Raw genomic sequence first — 16,576 nt, 5'->3', positions numbered from 1 at the left:
GGAATGTACACAGTTTTATGAACTGGATATAGCAAGAATTCATGTACATGCTTGAATCCAAAAGGATTACTCATCTTTGGCATGTAATCACTTTTGGAATAAGGATGTGCCTAAGTGACATGCCTATGTTTTTGCAAAAGCAGAACTTATTTTTTAAGCAAACAAGCAGAGGTACAAGAGCATACACACAAAAACAAGATATAAAAATCTTCTCATTTATCAAAAGTACAAATTTAAGAGATGCATTCCTTGGGAAGGGTAGAGGGGAAGGAAGACCAAGTTCTCAAGCTTGAGATGCCACTGTTCATCCTTCTTAACAAATACAGCTTTTCTATGCAGTTTTACTTTTATTGATGCCGAACCAGTCAATCTCAGAGCAAACAGAGTCTTGAAAAATAAATTACAGGCATAATCTAGTGACAGTGGTTGGTGGCTTATGGACAAAACGAAAAAAAAAAACCAACACATTTTTATCTGAAGGTATTAAGTCTCACAGAAAGGGGAAAAAATGAACAAACAGTGACATCCCCTATAAAGCAAATCAAGTAAAATGGCTTCATGCTGTTTCAAAAAAAGAAAAAAAAAAGCTAAGAAACGTTTGAGTTGCTTTTTGAAAGGAGTAATATTTTGACTGTGTTCTTCTACCCCACTGCTTAAACCAGAACACAAGAATTTATATACCAAGATATCAAGCTATCCTGGTTTTGAAAATACAGTACACACAGTGCAGTAGATGTGTGTAGGGAACATAGATGTTAGGGAACATAGGCCAGTATCACTCTGGAGCAATTACTTTTCTGCCATACATATTTAAAAATAATAAAATAATAACCCTGCAAACATCTACTGTTCTATAACCACTTTAGAAATAAGGATTAAAAACTAGTTTTAAACCCAAGCATTCTTTTTCCCAGCCAATGGAAAACAAGATCTCTTATTAATTACATGATCACACAGATAAATACAATCAAAACAGTACATATCTGACAACAAACCTTTTCAGTATTATCTGAAGAGTCTGACTAGTAGCCACTGGACTTTGAATATCACTAGCATTCGAAACAAGAAATATTTCAATGGCCAACAGCATCTCAACCTCAGACAAGTAAGACGGAATAATCAAAAGTTTGTTCCATAAACTTCCCTGCAGTGGTGGATAGCAACCCAATGATAAAGCACCTGAGAGTGAATGCAGAAACGTAAGGAATTAGGATTACCAATACCGAACACAGATCTGTTTTCTTTGGTATGTGACAAAGAATGTTGAAAAAAAGCACCCCAAAATCATAATGGAATTTACTATTTCACCTGTGAAATAGCCTGATTTGAGAACACAGCAAATAGTATTCACTCATAATATTCACTGTTCTAAAATGTTATTTTTCATCAATGAATACTATCAGTGATGATTAAAAAGCTCTGTCAGAAATCTGGGGACTCCAAGTGCGTAATAATACAAGTACAATTTAGGACAGATCAGACAGAAGCTTTATTAACCATGATGACAGTGAGAGGACATTTGAAGAGGGCAAAGGGGCTGCAGGGGCAAAGAGGGGGGGAGTGGTGGTAAAGAGGGGGGCGGGGGTGGTAAAGGAGGGGAAAACCAATCATTTCAATGTTAACAAAGCCAAGTATCCACCCTGGGAGGGACAGACTCCTCAAGCAGCTTGCTAACCACCACAATTCTAAGACAGAATTGAAGAGTAAATAATGGGACTGTATGGACAGATAGCTTTTGGTGGATCGTATCAGAGTGGCACACCCCGTATTATCTTAGCTCAGAAGTGTTGAGCTGAAAACAATCACAGACAGTTAGCTTTTAGCTGGAAGGGATTTTCTCTTAGTTGGGATAAACTTCTTAGCCAGACCTCTCAAATCTTAAATATTAGTAATTTTACCACCACAGCTCTAAAGAGAAGTACAAAGAAATTTAATTTGCCTCGATGAAAAAGCAAAGATGATGCGCTTTTTAATAATTTCAGGGTTCACATTTTTGAGATTCTGAAACTGAATGTAAATTAGTTTAATCAGAATTATGTTTATTTCATGCCTGGTAGTATGTACCAATTCGTATTTCACAATAAACATTTTGGTTATAAATAAATTCCCAATAGTGACACCGAAAGCAATGTTTTCTTCTTACAAAGTATACTCTTACACATTTCTTCTCAACATACTGAGCTGTTACAAGCATGTGTTATCCAAAGAACATAAGGGAAGGATATTGTTTCAAGATGCAACTTACTTTTGTAATAGGTCCTAGCTTTAGACCACAAAGAACTTCTTCCCAAAGCTGTGATTAATCCTCTAAGCAAAAATAAATCAATAGCTATGTTTTTTGAAAGCATGAAATCTACTGCAGAAGACGAGACCCCAAGGTTCTTGCTCTCAAAACAGGCATTTATCAGCTCATTAAAAAGGCAGCTATACTGAGAAACATCTACAGTATCTGAAATGAAATGAAGAATATTAACTACTGAATTAAGTCAAATGCAAATCTAACTGAAGAATCGCTTCTCAGTCAGTACCTAAATCAGGACTCTTGCTTCTGTCAGCAAAATGGAACAAGGTTAAGTTGTGATAATGCTTTATTCATTGTAAATCTTTTCATACAGTTAGTTAATTCACATCATAAAAGAGAAATGTTAAGGACCAAGTAATAATTTGCTGCCCAAACCAATAGGATTAGATAAAAACATATATCGCTTGCCCAAGCCTATAAATAGAATCTTCACCTCATCTCTCAGACTTTACAGTTTCCACCAAGAAAAACCACCTTAGTGCTTCGAGTTCTGCTTCTACTCTTAATCCAAACTGTCCACTTTCTCTCAACTGTCCCTTTCTCAGCAAGACTGAGCAGCCTTCTATCCACTTCATGACTCACATGACAAGAAATGATTCTCTTAAGCAGGTGGTCTCCAACTAAGCTCTCCTAACATACCTAAAAGCACACACTGGCAACAGGACTGAGACCTTCACGCAGGAATCAGCTGAGGCGTCCTCAGTGGAGCCTACGTGACTATGCATCTCGTCTTGAAGTACACATCCAAAATTTGTCAGATAAATTGAGCCCAAAAGAGCACTCAGTTCTTAATATGGTATGCAAAAGATGCCTAGGTTAGTTGGCTCAGTTATATAAAAAACCCAATGCATTTATCTGAAGTTAAGATAGAATGAATTGCCCCAATGATATCCCTATTTTATCTTATTGTATAGACTGTGTATGATCCTTAACAATTTAGTGAGTTTTTCCGCTTGTCCTGTGTAACTAAGCCAACTGGAAAAAGAAGACAGGTGTATAAACTGTGTGTGTGCATGTATGTGCATGTGTGCATGCACATGTGTGGCATGAGTGCAGAGCACAATACCTGGTTTAACTGACACTACACTTTTTGGAAATAAATAATGGGCTTGTAAAAAATGACCTTATTTCAACAAATTTTAGCGAGAAAACAAGCAAAAAGAACAGTACAGAATAATCTGTTAAATTTTTAGCTCTTAATGCAGTACCTTTTTCTTTACTTACCAAAATTATTTTGAAAACCTGGTAAGTTCTGCAGAGCTTCAAACGCTTGCCTGTATAAACTCTTCCTCAAATACTTCTGCACTAGTGTACATAACAGATTATGTCGACTGAGGATGTCGATTTTATCACAGGGCCACAATGGTGCATTTGTGGTCCACTCTGACTCTGCAGCAAACAACAGTGCAATATTATTTCTGTGAACCGAAACTACTGGATGCCAAAACTTTTGACCATTAAGAATACACTGTAAACCACAGCAGAAAACAAATTTCAGAATTTCACAAAAAATGCAGTTCTAGTTATTTATAATTCGTTCCTTATCACCAGTACTTCTCAGATGGATTCACTGAACCTTTATATTGTATTTAACCTCTTTTATTAAGTATCATGGTATCATGGTAGTAAAACAGACTGTCAGTGGCATATATATGTGTGTATATAAACATGTATATATCTATGTACATATATAAAACTGAATAGCAAATTTTAGACCCTCCATATTACTTTATAGAACACCTTCTAGTCTTGTTTATACTTCTGAGTTTCTTCTCTTTTTAGCATATCAGAATTCCAAAAAGCCAGTAATTACGTGTGCCTTAATTGCGGAAATATGGTATAATTCTAAAGCTGTTTTACTAAATGGCTATACTGTGAGAAGAAAGAAACACTACACTGACTCAAGCCTGAAAATTTTGACACTGAATGTCACCTGGCTCAAAGGAAATCTACATGGGGTAGGGTCACTTTCCCAGCTACACCCCTCCCTTATTATGGTAGGCTTTTGAGTAGAATGGTGTTCATAGCAGACTATTGTGAAATTTTTTCTCAAAAAAAATTGGTATTGATCATAATATTTCTTATAAATATCAAGAACACTAACCAGTAAGATGGATCACTTTGTTTTTGTTGACCCAGTATTATTAACTTTATTTAACAACACAGACCAGCTTGTAACTTTCATCTGAAATCTGTCATAGAAGGGGACTGTTCAAATTTAAGTCAAAATTAATTTTTTTTATAGATGAGCTTACCTCTCAAAACCCATGTTGCTCCATCCAAACTTCCAGTTTTAAGAAAAATTTCTGCAGCTTTATTAACGATTTGACATCTTGATGCTAACCCCTCTGCACCTGTAAGTCCTTTCAAGAGTGTAAAAGGTATCTGCAACTCATGCAACTTATCCAAAACCTTCCTTCCCTAGTATAAAAGGGAGAAGAGAAAGTGGAAAGGTCAAAGAAAGCAATGATATCGGTGAACACACAGCGTATTTGCACAAAATACAGCAGATGTAATTCAGTGATACAGATTTATAGGCATCAATTTAGTTATCCAAACTGAGCTGGGGAAAAGAAATGGTATTTTAAAATTTCTAATGAATAGTAGATTTTTTTGACTGTGTAGGCAAACCCACCCCACCAACCCACTGTTGAACAGCTCCGAGCACACTATTCCCCATAACATTATTTCTACTATATAATGTTCTTACAGAGTATTTTTAATATACTTTGTAATTAATTTGTATTTGCTTACTTTAGTACATTAATATTTTCACTTCTGATTACATTCAGGACTACACAACCTAAAAAATTCTAAAAAATTCATACTGAGAGTTTTCATTTTGCAGCAGAGGCATAATCGTTAAACTGAAGTAATTACTCCAGCATAAGCCAAAAAGAACACTGATAGTTGTACGCAGATAGACAATTAAGCTAGTAAAAGCTGCTTCTATCTGGCCAACAGCATAACAACCAACAACTTGATCATCATATTCCAGGTTGATGTTTACACTGGTTTTCTCCAGAAGTTTCCTCTTAACAACTCCTTGGATGGCCTTTTCAGTCAAAGATGGAAGAAAGGTAGCAGTCTCAAGGATAACTAAGATTTGACCAATCTAAAAAAAGATGATGATCCAAGTCAAGGTGGGATATCAAATTAATGTCCCCAGTAAGGCAAGGACAGGCAGGATGCAGCACTTGCTCTGTCTAGCTGCACCTTGCTGGTCAAGCAACACGAATGCAACTCCAAACATTTTTCAGCTCTTGCTTAGTGGGTGTATCAATGAGGAGGTGGCTTATCAAAAATTGTGGTCATGTGTGCGCATTCATTGTGGCCACAGAACAAGGGTTGTAGAGGTAGAAGAAAAGGGAGATTTAGGAGAAATGATTCATCAGAACGGGTGTACTGCCTTTAGATGAAGCACCTCTATCAAATACCTCCTGGAACTTGGGTTGACCCTGGAAATTGGATGAGCAGTGCACAGAGGTTTTATGTAACAGAATTCCTGAAGGTCATCCCTTAAGAGACCACAGTATATAAGATATTTTAATCCTCTAATGCAAACTAGAAAGGGTAGAAACTCAATTCACAAAAAAAAAACCTCAGAGACAAAAGGGGACAAGGAGAGTGCTTGCTTTTGTTCATAAAAATACATGCTGAACATCATTCTGTATGGGATGAGGAACATCCCAGTACAGCACAATTATTAGTTGTAAGGATCAGGCCCATTGACACACAGTAAGCTCAGATGATCACTGACCAAAGTACACTCCAAAATCATGGTGGTTTATATTATTTCTTATGTTGTCACTGGTCATGTTGCATTGTATGAGAGATCCAACTTGGTATATGCTGCTTCCTTCCAGGATAACAGTGAAACGGATCTTGCTGCAGTGAACTTATGACCAATACTGCATGAGGTCTACAGAGTATAAAACATCCAGTGAAAGGTCTGGTCTCTTACCCCTGTAATACTTGTATACAAAAGTCCTTTTTAATATTTGGCAGCAAAGAAAGGACTGTAAAGGGTATTTCTTTATGAGAGCTGAGTCTTTGCAAGATCCACAGAACTTAGATGCACCGGAAGAAAAGCACTTCTAGTGACATTCTGAGGAATGAGCAGTTCACCAACTGCAGCAGCAGCCTTGTTATGTCTCTTCTTTCTTTCCAGCCTTATCAATTCCATTTAAGGTCAGATTCAGAAGCATAAGTGCAGGGAAGGTCCCACTCAAGCTTCTCTAAATATTTCTTGTGTTGGGAAGTCTCAGAATACAGCCATATTGCCATATGGAAGAAAGTGACATTTCTGGGAAACAATGACATCAGCACCTCACCCCAGAATCTCAGGAAGACCTGTCTAATCCAGATTTATCCTTAGCTCAGAAAAGTCAAAAGCTGAATCTGAACGATAGGTTGCAAGACAAAGTTATGGGCTTCATAGAAGACTACTGCTCAGAAAGGCATAATAAATGTTTCAATCCAGCTGGACAGTTAAGAAATACTAAAATGGTGGGGAGGCTGGTGGCACATCCAGCCATTCAATTAGAGAAACACAGTTTAACATCTAGAAAAGAAATGACTCATTCTTTTTCTTTCAGTCAGGTTCCTATAGTCCAGTATACCTTTATCCACTGCAGTGCCCTGTGATAAGAATACATTACACTTATCCCAGTCCTTCCAATGAAAACTCTGTCTGCTTCATTATGTTGTGATTTTTTTATTACTGGAAAGAAAAAAACATATTTTTTTTTAATTTTACAAGTAAATGCAATTTTAAAGAAATTACACACTTGAAAGACATGGTCATTGTGAAAATACTAAATACACTTTCTGAAGTATTTGCCATTAGAAGTAGTAACTTCCTAAGTCGTAATACCAGAAGCAGGGTAAATAACTATAGTTTATTCAGGCACTATTTCACAGCAGTCTAATTCATTGGACACTGGACAGATCCTTGGACATGTAATGGCATAATTTAGTAACATCATTACTTGTAAAGAAGCTTTGTGTTTTCTAGCACCATGGAGAAATGTTGGCAATTACAGAACTGAGTAATTACAAGTTTTTCCAACCATATTATATGACCACTTTGGAAGCACTGTTGGTATTCTAGAGTAGTGGTCTCCAAAGTGGAGTGTGAGCACAACAATCCATTCAGGTGTGAGAATAAAACATTTTTTGTATCATTACAAAATAAATATAGATAAATAAAGTATTTTTTAAAGTACTGCTTATTCCATCTTTATCTCTTCTTTTAAATTTCTATTTTTGTGTATTTTTGTAATGTACTTAATATATTAATGCAGTAGTACATGTATATAATTTATAAATAACTAAATAAATAAACTGGGGGTGAGTGCTCAAAAATTTTTTTACTATTAGAGGTGCCTATCAGTTTGGAGACCACTGCTCTAGGGAAGACAAAGTTCCAAGCCCCACCAAAATCTCTGTCTGTGACACAACTGGCTGCTGTGATAGCTGCTTTATAATATGAAAGTCTGGTCAGAAAGATCATGTCAAGTATCTGGAATAAATCTTAATTATGTTAGTACTTACTACAGGTTGAAAAAAGATATGAGTCATCCATTATAGAACACTTTAATATTTCACTGACACTTCAGTGAGCCTCAGTTTTCTGCAAACTTATTAGGAAGAATGATACAGACATGTAAATGAAGTGGCATAGGGAGGAGAGGGGTAAGAAAGGCTGCTAGAACTATTAAAAATCTAGACGGTGTTTTGTGGACCCAGGCCTTGCAGAAATTCTTGGTTCTATAGAGAATGAAATAATTCTGGAAATCCTGATTACTATTTAAAAAAAAAGTACAAATTATATACATGATGTAACCCTGTTCAATGTGTTTTGAAATATACAAATATATATAGAGCTGGATCTACAGCTCTATTCTGCTATTTAGAGTGTAACATTTCACAGGACAATACTTAAATATATTTGCCTTTGTCCTGAGCACAGGACATTCTTATTAAATGATCACCTACTTTGGTTTTGATTCTTGATTTCACAAAGCTCAAGTATTCTTCCTTCAGAACTTTGACTTTTAAGTGTAAGCACTGGATTTTACTTCTACTAAAAAATGGCTTCTACTGAGCATTTTACCTGATTGTATTTGCACTTCAAGAAATCCTGAATATTGTAACATATAAAATTAACCAATATTCAGAAAACAGTATACGAACTTAGGTTTTGACCTCTTTTAAAAACTCTACAAAGAATAGGGATGAACAACAAGCAGTTCTTGCTTCTGTAATTTTACCTGCATCAGCAAAATCACAAAAAGGAACTCCTGGTCTGTCTGTCTCAGAATCTCTGGTCAGTATTTCAGCAATACATAAAGACAGTTTCTGAAGATCATCTGAATGTTCACATCCAGTTCTTGCATTAACATATAAAGCTCCCAGCTTGTTCCAGTCACTTTTTTCATTGCAATGCTGCAAAGAAAGCCAGGGGTAAATACAAGCGAACCTACGTACGGAACACCAAACAGAAAATACACTGAAATCTGAGATACACCTGCAACAGCCTTAAAGCAGAAAAAAGATGCAGATGAAATGCTACTGCCAGAACCTCCATGTTCAATACGGCACAGTTACACATTGTCTAACTTGCATGGACTGCTAATCACTTTTTTCCCCCCCAAGAAATTAAAATCCTTTTTCCCTTTATGTCATGACCCCATCTGGGGAAACTCATAAATTATTCATCCTATTCAAGAACTGGCATTCATTCAGTATTTTACTTTTTATATGCATTAGTCTTTGGCTTGCCAGATCACTTGGTGACTTAGGTGTTAAAGGAGGAAAAAAACCAGTCCAGGTTCTTCCCTTCTTAAATTGTGGTCTCAGATTCTGTACAGTAAATGTGATAATATGTAAACTATACAATAATGTTGCATAAGTAATCTGCCCTTGAATATGTAAGATTAAAGTGTCTGATTATTAAGAATATTTAATGTTATTTTCTTATTCTTTAAAATACCTGCTTAGTGTTGCCAATTACAGCCTTTTACAATTGTGCTTTTTTATACCAGATAGGAATCCTATCTGCTAGATAATATATTAAATAATTTCTTGGTGAGGAATGATGTACCACTACCAATTACAAGCACAACAAATGTAAGGCATGAGAAAAAACTGCTGAAAGTTATAAAACCTTTGAATTAGATGCAAAACCAAGATAAAAACTGCAGGTATGTAAATTAAAATAGACATCACAGAAAAGCCAGACAGTTTTCCCCTGGACATTAATCCTTCCCAAACACAGCTTTGCATTAAAATATTTTATCATAATCTCAATATACTTAATAATAAAGCCCACTAATTTTACATTATGTAAAATTTGCTGTTTCTTGTAGGTTTAAAAGAACTCATGGTTTATGTATTCCAGCAGGCTTGAAGAATGTGCACAATGTACCTGAATTTCAGCCACGACCAAGTTGAAGTCAAAAAGCCAGTTCTTTTCAAAATGTCTTTCCTGAAATCTTTCAGAAGAAAAAAATATTACTTCATTTTAACCTTTTAACCCATCCTACTGAACTAAGCTATGCACTAGCAGAAGGCAATCAACAAATTATCATATCTGAACTAAAAGTTGATGTGATTTTTAATCCTATTTAGTACACACTATGCAACCTGGACACTGAAAACAGGCATTTACAGTCATGTCAAGGGAAGCCAGTGCATGTATTAAGCAAATAACTAAGCAGAGCTATTTTCACAGAAAATATTCCCTTGTTTTAGTAGAAAAGTAACTGGAAAGGTATGAATAAGACTTGCAATCCATTAAGTAAATGCAAAACTGTATTGTATATATTTCTGACATAGAAGTAAATAAAAAAAGTTTATTACATGAAAGAAAGTGCTATTCAGCTTCAAATACCTACCTAGGAGCATAATATTTTATTCTGATGCTGCCACTGAAACAATGGATGCATCTATCCAGTATGATGCTATCATGTAGAGACACATAACCTACACATGAATGAGCTAATACATGTAGTTGAAGCAGCACAGCTGCTCAGTCTTCATAGATACAGACTGTTTCTCAGTTTGTACTCAAAACATACATACTGAGGCAACCTGGAAGGGGTCATTACTTTGTGAATGAGATTCCTGATCTGAAAAGTCATAAAAATTACAACATGTGTGGTAAGTTGCACTGGTAAAACACTTGAGATCCGTGGCTGAAAGGTACTCTGTGGGAAAAGTATAAAAAGCAGGAAATAATTTCTACAGTGCTTTCAGTTGAAACACTGATGGCTTGTTTTCACACAGTAGATGCTGCAAATTTGGTTTCCTCTAAGAATCAAAGGCTGCCTTATGAATTGCAAATTTAGTTTCTCAATTTACGTGTACATGTATGATGCAGATTAAAAAAATGGGGATCACAATCTTGTGCAAGTGATGGGGAGACATCAGCAGTTTTGGAACAGACCTGGGCTGTGAGTTCCCATTTTGCCCAGTATAATCCAGCAGTACTTAAAAAAATGACCTTCCTCCCTGGTTGTGTTGGCACAAGTGTTTATGCAGTTGCACAGTAAATGAAAGCAGAAAACTACTTCAGCTTGTAACTAATCCTCTTATTGGCTAGAACAGTTGTTTAGTGCAGAAGTACTGTTTGCTTATGCAGGCCTAAATGATATAGTAAACCATGATGTTTCTAATTTGACTACAGTTACATAAACTTGTAGCGCAGCTGGGAACAGATGGTACAATGATGATCAATACGGGAAAAAAAAAATCTTAACTGTGGTCAGAACCTACATTTTGACTTAATAATCCTTGATCTTTGAAGCACAGTAGATTGACAGCTCTTAAAAAATACAATTAGGCATGGCATGACACTATTTTCATCCAAATAACTACATTTGCATTTTCTAATTGCTTTTTAAAGTTTTTTACATGAATTTATAAAAATAGAACCTGAGGAAGGAACTGGACAGGTAAGCATAAAATAGCTCCTTAAATACGTACCTGGATTTTATGTTCAAAACAGTATCTATTTCCTGACTGGAAACTCGCAGTTGGTGAAGGCACTTAATAATATAATCAAAATGGTGAAACTCAAGGATCATACCAGCACCAATGAGCTGCAATATCAAACAGGGGGAAGAAAAGTAAGCATACAAAAAAATTGTGATCACTTGCCTATTCCCAGAGGCAAGTGGCAAACAACAGTGGGAAAAACACATCACAGTGCATCTCAGTCATAAACTAAGGGATAAATGGAAACCTGTACCACAAATTCAGCTAGTCACAATATAACTTCTAAAAAACAGTACTGAAATAATATTAAAGTGATACATTTGAGTTTTAAACCATGCAAGGTATTTCAGAAATTTCAACGAGTAGCAGTAGTACAATCAAACTCATACCTTATGAAAGGTGCTAATTAATGTAGGCACAGCATCTCTTATATTCAAAGCTGCCACATGATCAAAAGCTTTCAGGAGAACCTCTACAGCTGGCTAATTCAGACAAAAAAAGCACAATCAGTTTTGCAACGCCACTCAATTATAAAGTTTATAGTTTTTATAATGGGAACTCTTGAATTGTCTTTCCCCCCCACAAGCTTTGGGTACCGGAGCAAAACCAAATTTACTACTACGAATGGTATAATACTCAAAAAACTAAGAAACTATGGATCAAAGATTTAAAAAATATTACAAGGTCACCTACCAGTGTATTGATTTGTACAGTTACATTCAATATCTGAAATACTTCCTGCAACAAACAGTTCTTGAGCAAAGCAAAGAGAAGATCATTCAACACTTGAACAGCAAAATCCACACCAGGAGTAACTTCTTTGAAGTAATTCACAAATATTTGGACTGAAAAAGCAATTAAATTAATTTCACTTCCAGGTAACTGATGCTAACTACTTAAACAAGTTATTTCCTTAAATTTTAAATGCAGTATAACAACCCTTAACTATCCAGGATATTATGGGACAAGTAATATGGAAAAAAACAGGTGAAAAGATCCAGTTTAAATACAGCGTTAATCTTAGTAGATGCAGACTGGCTATTCTGAAATCTCATGTCATTCAGCTAAACATCATAAGCCCTGTGGGTTTCAAGAAAGCTTAGCTGATTTGGTGCAGCACAAGAAAAATGCATGAATCCGGGTTAGATTCAGTAAGTGCATGAAGATAGTTAAGGCCTTTCCAGACATGAAGCTCTAGGAAGTGAAGTGCAGTGTTACTGTGGTGGATACCTTTTCCTGTAGCGGAAACACGTTACAACCTGTTCCAGACTGACCTTGAGAGACATGTACTGTGCTGGTAACTAGTGTTATCTGCATCAGAATGCTCAGTATTTCAGCATGAGGACGTTACTACACAGGGTGCAGCAGGATCCCTCATTCACATTGTGTTACACTCTAATAAGCTTTCAAAAACTTAAGGACTGTTCAGAACAGGTACAAAAGAAATGACTGTCCGGGGTAAAATTTAGCCCTTTCTGACTGAACTCAAAAGCTCAGATGGATCTGAATCAAATACAGCCCCTAAAATGCATAAATCATAACTGTTTGCATATATGGTAATGTGAAAGGACTAAACTACAGCTGTTTGGGTACTGTAACAGCACTTCATTTCAAGAGCTTAAATCTAAAGTTTTTGGATTTGTAATGCTTGGCCAGAGTGTTTAAGAGTGCCTTAACAAAATTTTGGTTTTGTTAAACCTCTCTCCTGCCCCAGTTACTTTTCTACTCTCCATTTCTACTCTTCTACAGTTCATTTCTACTCTCAAGGCTAGTTCCATTCAGGCTAAGTTCATCTTCCGTGGAAGTACCATTTATAACAGCCTCCTGGGGTAACTGCATATCTAAATACCTAGCCTCAATGGGAAATTGGAATATGAAAACACGTCGATTGGATGTATTCCTTCAAAATCAGAACTTCTTATTTACTGTTGAAGTGGCACTCATTTCTCTCATAAAGCAAATGACAGACTATTTGCTTTAAATAATCTAAGTAACAAAGATACATCAAAAGCTTCTACTGTATCATACCTGCACGTTTTAGAAGGCTTGATTCTTTGATACTAATGTATGTCCTAAGTATTGCCATGCAAATCTAGAAAAAGATAAAAAAACCCACCATAGTAAAATGTTACCTCTGTTTATGCCAAACAAGAACTACCCACAAACATGAGTTCTGTAAGGAAACAAGCTTTACATTGCTTCTCTTTAACCCATACGTACTGACAAATCGCATAAGAAGGGAACTGGGTCCATAGGCAAAGGTGCTGTCAAAAGGACAGCAAATCAAATAGAAAAATAGTGTAGACAAAATGTGTGGGAAAGGATCTGCTGTAACCACAGCTGCATGTATGTGTGTATACACTCACAGCAAACAAACAAAAAAAAATCTGAAAATACAGTTACTTTGGAATTTGTATAAATGTAGCAGACTGTAAACAGAGAAAGGGAAGCAAAAAGCTGAAAGTGAAAACATGATAAACAAAAGTTATGTGAATGTACCAAGTAGTCAAAAATCATCTAGAAATCAAGTTGGTAACACTCATCCTTTGGTAATAGAGAATCACTTGTAAGGACACAGAATAAAAACCTCAGAACTAACTTGATTTAGTGAACCACTTCACCCCAGACCTACTTGATCAAAAAAAAAAATCCACACCTAGATATTTTAATATGTTATTTGGTATTGGATCATTCTTGTCTTAAAATCTTAAGCTGTCAGCTTTGTGATACTTATGAAGAAATAAAGACTGCTGAGATTCAATCTTAGAATTCTAAGTCAGGAAAAAACACCCACCCTTTCAGATACCCTCTGTCACTTCTGGAACATTTACAGTCTTTCTCACAGCAATGTAACTGGGTCATATTTAATACTATTTAGTGAAATAATGAAAAATCAAGAGATGGAGACCACCCTAAAATAGTAGTCATGTTATGATAGAATGGAGTCAGGTTGATTTTTACATGCAACTTCAAAATGAAACAGGACACGCTAATGAAGTTTGTTACACAGCAAATGAAATATCATCAAAGCAGAAGACACTGGCTTGTGGCCAAGACATCATTGTTTTTTAAAAACCATTAACCTGTTCAGATCATCAAGTCAAAGAACATAAAACCAGTATCTGTATGTTGAGTATAAATAAAGCTTATTGGTTTTATTCTGAAACAGTGTCATAATGCTTTTGAACTATAGTCTAAGATATACTTCAGAAAATCATTAGAATTTTTGATCATTAATATATATGAATGGCACTCATGTAATCCAAATCTACAACCCCAGGTGGCTGAGGGCATTTCCAAAACAAACTTTAGCACATGCTTACAGTATGTAAATTAGTTTGCTTTCTTTTGGAATCTGTTTTCCTTCTTCTTTGGACTGACTCCCAAAAAAAGCCAAGACTGCATCTGGAGCTCTGACTGTTCCAAGTATTAGTGAAATTGCTTGGAAAATCCAGTCATAGTAGTATTTGATCATGGGACATGTTACTTTACATTCATAAAAGAAACTAAATGTGTTACTCATTTATAGCTTCTGGGAAGCTTCAGTTGATTTAGTTGTTTCAATTTTAAAAGGTGTAACTGAACCTACAAACCATGTAAAAATGTGAGAATCTCTAAATTTTGAGTTAACCATAATAGATTTCAAATGAAGGTACCTAACAGTAACAATTCCCATTTTCAAAAGATAGTGTAGATCACACCATTCTGTCCCTTATCAGTTGATTCCACAACTCATTTAACACGATAATTTAATAAAAAACTGTAATAAAGGGCAATGTATCTTATACAAGCAACCAACTGTCCAGTAAAACACAGTTCTGCTACAGTAATACAGAGGTGCTTAAATTAGAAAAACAAGCACCAGAATTTAGGAAATCCTTCAGCATCTCCCACTCAGTGTGCACTCTGATGTTTAGTAAGGAGGGAAATCCCATACCTCACTCAGCGAGATCAAAACCAGGAACCTTTTCACAAGAGTTTTTGTTTATAAAACCTGTGGCATTTTTGAGACACACACTCCACATTAAATGTGGCTGAAACTGACCAAGAGGTTCAAAAATTATTTAAAGGCAGTTAGAGACAGTAACAAAAGGACAGTACAGCCTTCAGTCTCATTTCTTTAGGAAGCCAGGTTAAAAAAAAACACAGCCCAAGGCCCTGAAGTTGCAAGATGACACTAATGAAGAAAGAAATCTTCCTATTCTATATCCTGTTTGTTTCCAGTTAGAGGTTCACAGGATCAAGGAAAAAGAGAGTAAGAAGTCACTACAAGTGAACATTTCTTTAGTGGAAAGAAGTCCAAAAAAGTTAATGAGTAAGGTGCAAAAAACTAAAATAAAATCAGAGAAATACAGTTTGCATAAAACCAGATTTTCAAACCAGTTATCTAACTGTGCAATTATTATCTAAGCTACAGTCTGAAGCATCATTCAAGCCAAACAATTTCCTGTAATTTCAATTTATGGCCGCTGTCTCTTCCTCTCGAACCACTGAGAAGAGTGCGGCTTCACCTTCTTTATCCCCTCCAACCCTCATATACATACACATTGTTAAGATCCCTCCCCTACATCCCTGCATATTCAACCCCCCTTAAATACTTTGGGGAGTATTTAAAACACCGTTTTAATAGTTTTGTTTACTTTTCATAACGCAAAAGAGATTTCACTGTTGCAATTATAGGGAACTTAAAAAAAACACCCCAACCTGGTAACTTGAACTGGCTGAGCTCAAGAGTATTCTTTTCAAAACAGAAGATGTTTTTATGAATTAAATCACTGCTGTGTTGTGTGACCAGCCACAACTGTGAAGTGTTAAATCATCAGCCAGTTACTTAATGAGAAGGAAGGAACATCCATTCCAGGGAAAGGCACTTCTCTCCAAGAACTCTGTTAAAGATCATCACTGAAAGCATAGTACTAAGCAAGCAGACTACCAGTCTGTGTAACAGTTCCTGAAAAAATTTAGCTCCCCTGTATTTGAATAGATGACTTTGTTGCGGCTTTACCTGTCTTCCATTTATGTACTTTGGTGCCACCGTGAGGTGCTTGGCCTATTTTAATTTTTACATGGACATTTCTAAAAAATTAAATAAATACACAAACAAACAAATCCCTAAGTAAACTTCCAGACTACCAAGAAAATCAGGCTAGGTTTGGTGGGCAGAACAGTAAGTGTGCTGGAGTGCTGCAGCACAACTAAAATCTGATGGAATTTAATAGTTTTAGACAAATAATTTAATTCTTTAATGTGTTTGTATATAATGAAGCACTA

At 35.8% G+C, this 16,576-nt stretch overlaps 1 protein-coding gene across 1 annotated transcript in view; it reads right to left on the bottom strand.

The window, feature by feature from the left end:
* Positions 1 to 16,576, bottom strand: part of TOPAZ1 (testis and ovary specific TOPAZ 1) — a 42,884-nt gene that overhangs the window by 3,854 nt on the left and 22,454 nt on the right. Inside the window, exons 9-19 of the mRNA XM_055709711.1 lie at positions 13,334 to 13,397; positions 11,999 to 12,150; positions 11,695 to 11,787; positions 11,294 to 11,409; positions 9,735 to 9,801; positions 8,578 to 8,752; positions 6,925 to 7,025; positions 4,558 to 4,723; positions 3,527 to 3,691; positions 2,246 to 2,449; positions 996 to 1,179 (exon numbers count right to left, since the gene is read on the bottom strand). Of these exons, the coding sequence (XP_055565686.1) occupies positions 996 to 1,179; positions 2,246 to 2,449; positions 3,527 to 3,691; positions 4,558 to 4,723; positions 6,925 to 7,025; positions 8,578 to 8,752; positions 9,735 to 9,801; positions 11,294 to 11,409; positions 11,695 to 11,787; positions 11,999 to 12,150; positions 13,334 to 13,397 (1,487 nt within the window). The remainder of the gene's footprint in view (positions 1 to 995; positions 1,180 to 2,245; positions 2,450 to 3,526; positions 3,692 to 4,557; positions 4,724 to 6,924; positions 7,026 to 8,577; positions 8,753 to 9,734; positions 9,802 to 11,293; positions 11,410 to 11,694; positions 11,788 to 11,998; positions 12,151 to 13,333; positions 13,398 to 16,576) is intronic.

The sequence above is a fragment of the Falco cherrug genome, chromosome 4 (assembly GCF_023634085.1).
Source record: "Falco cherrug isolate bFalChe1 chromosome 4, bFalChe1.pri, whole genome shotgun sequence".
Lineage (NCBI taxonomy): Eukaryota > Metazoa > Chordata > Aves > Falconiformes > Falconidae > Falco > Falco cherrug.
This window is presented reverse-complemented; position numbering and strand designations above follow the sequence as displayed.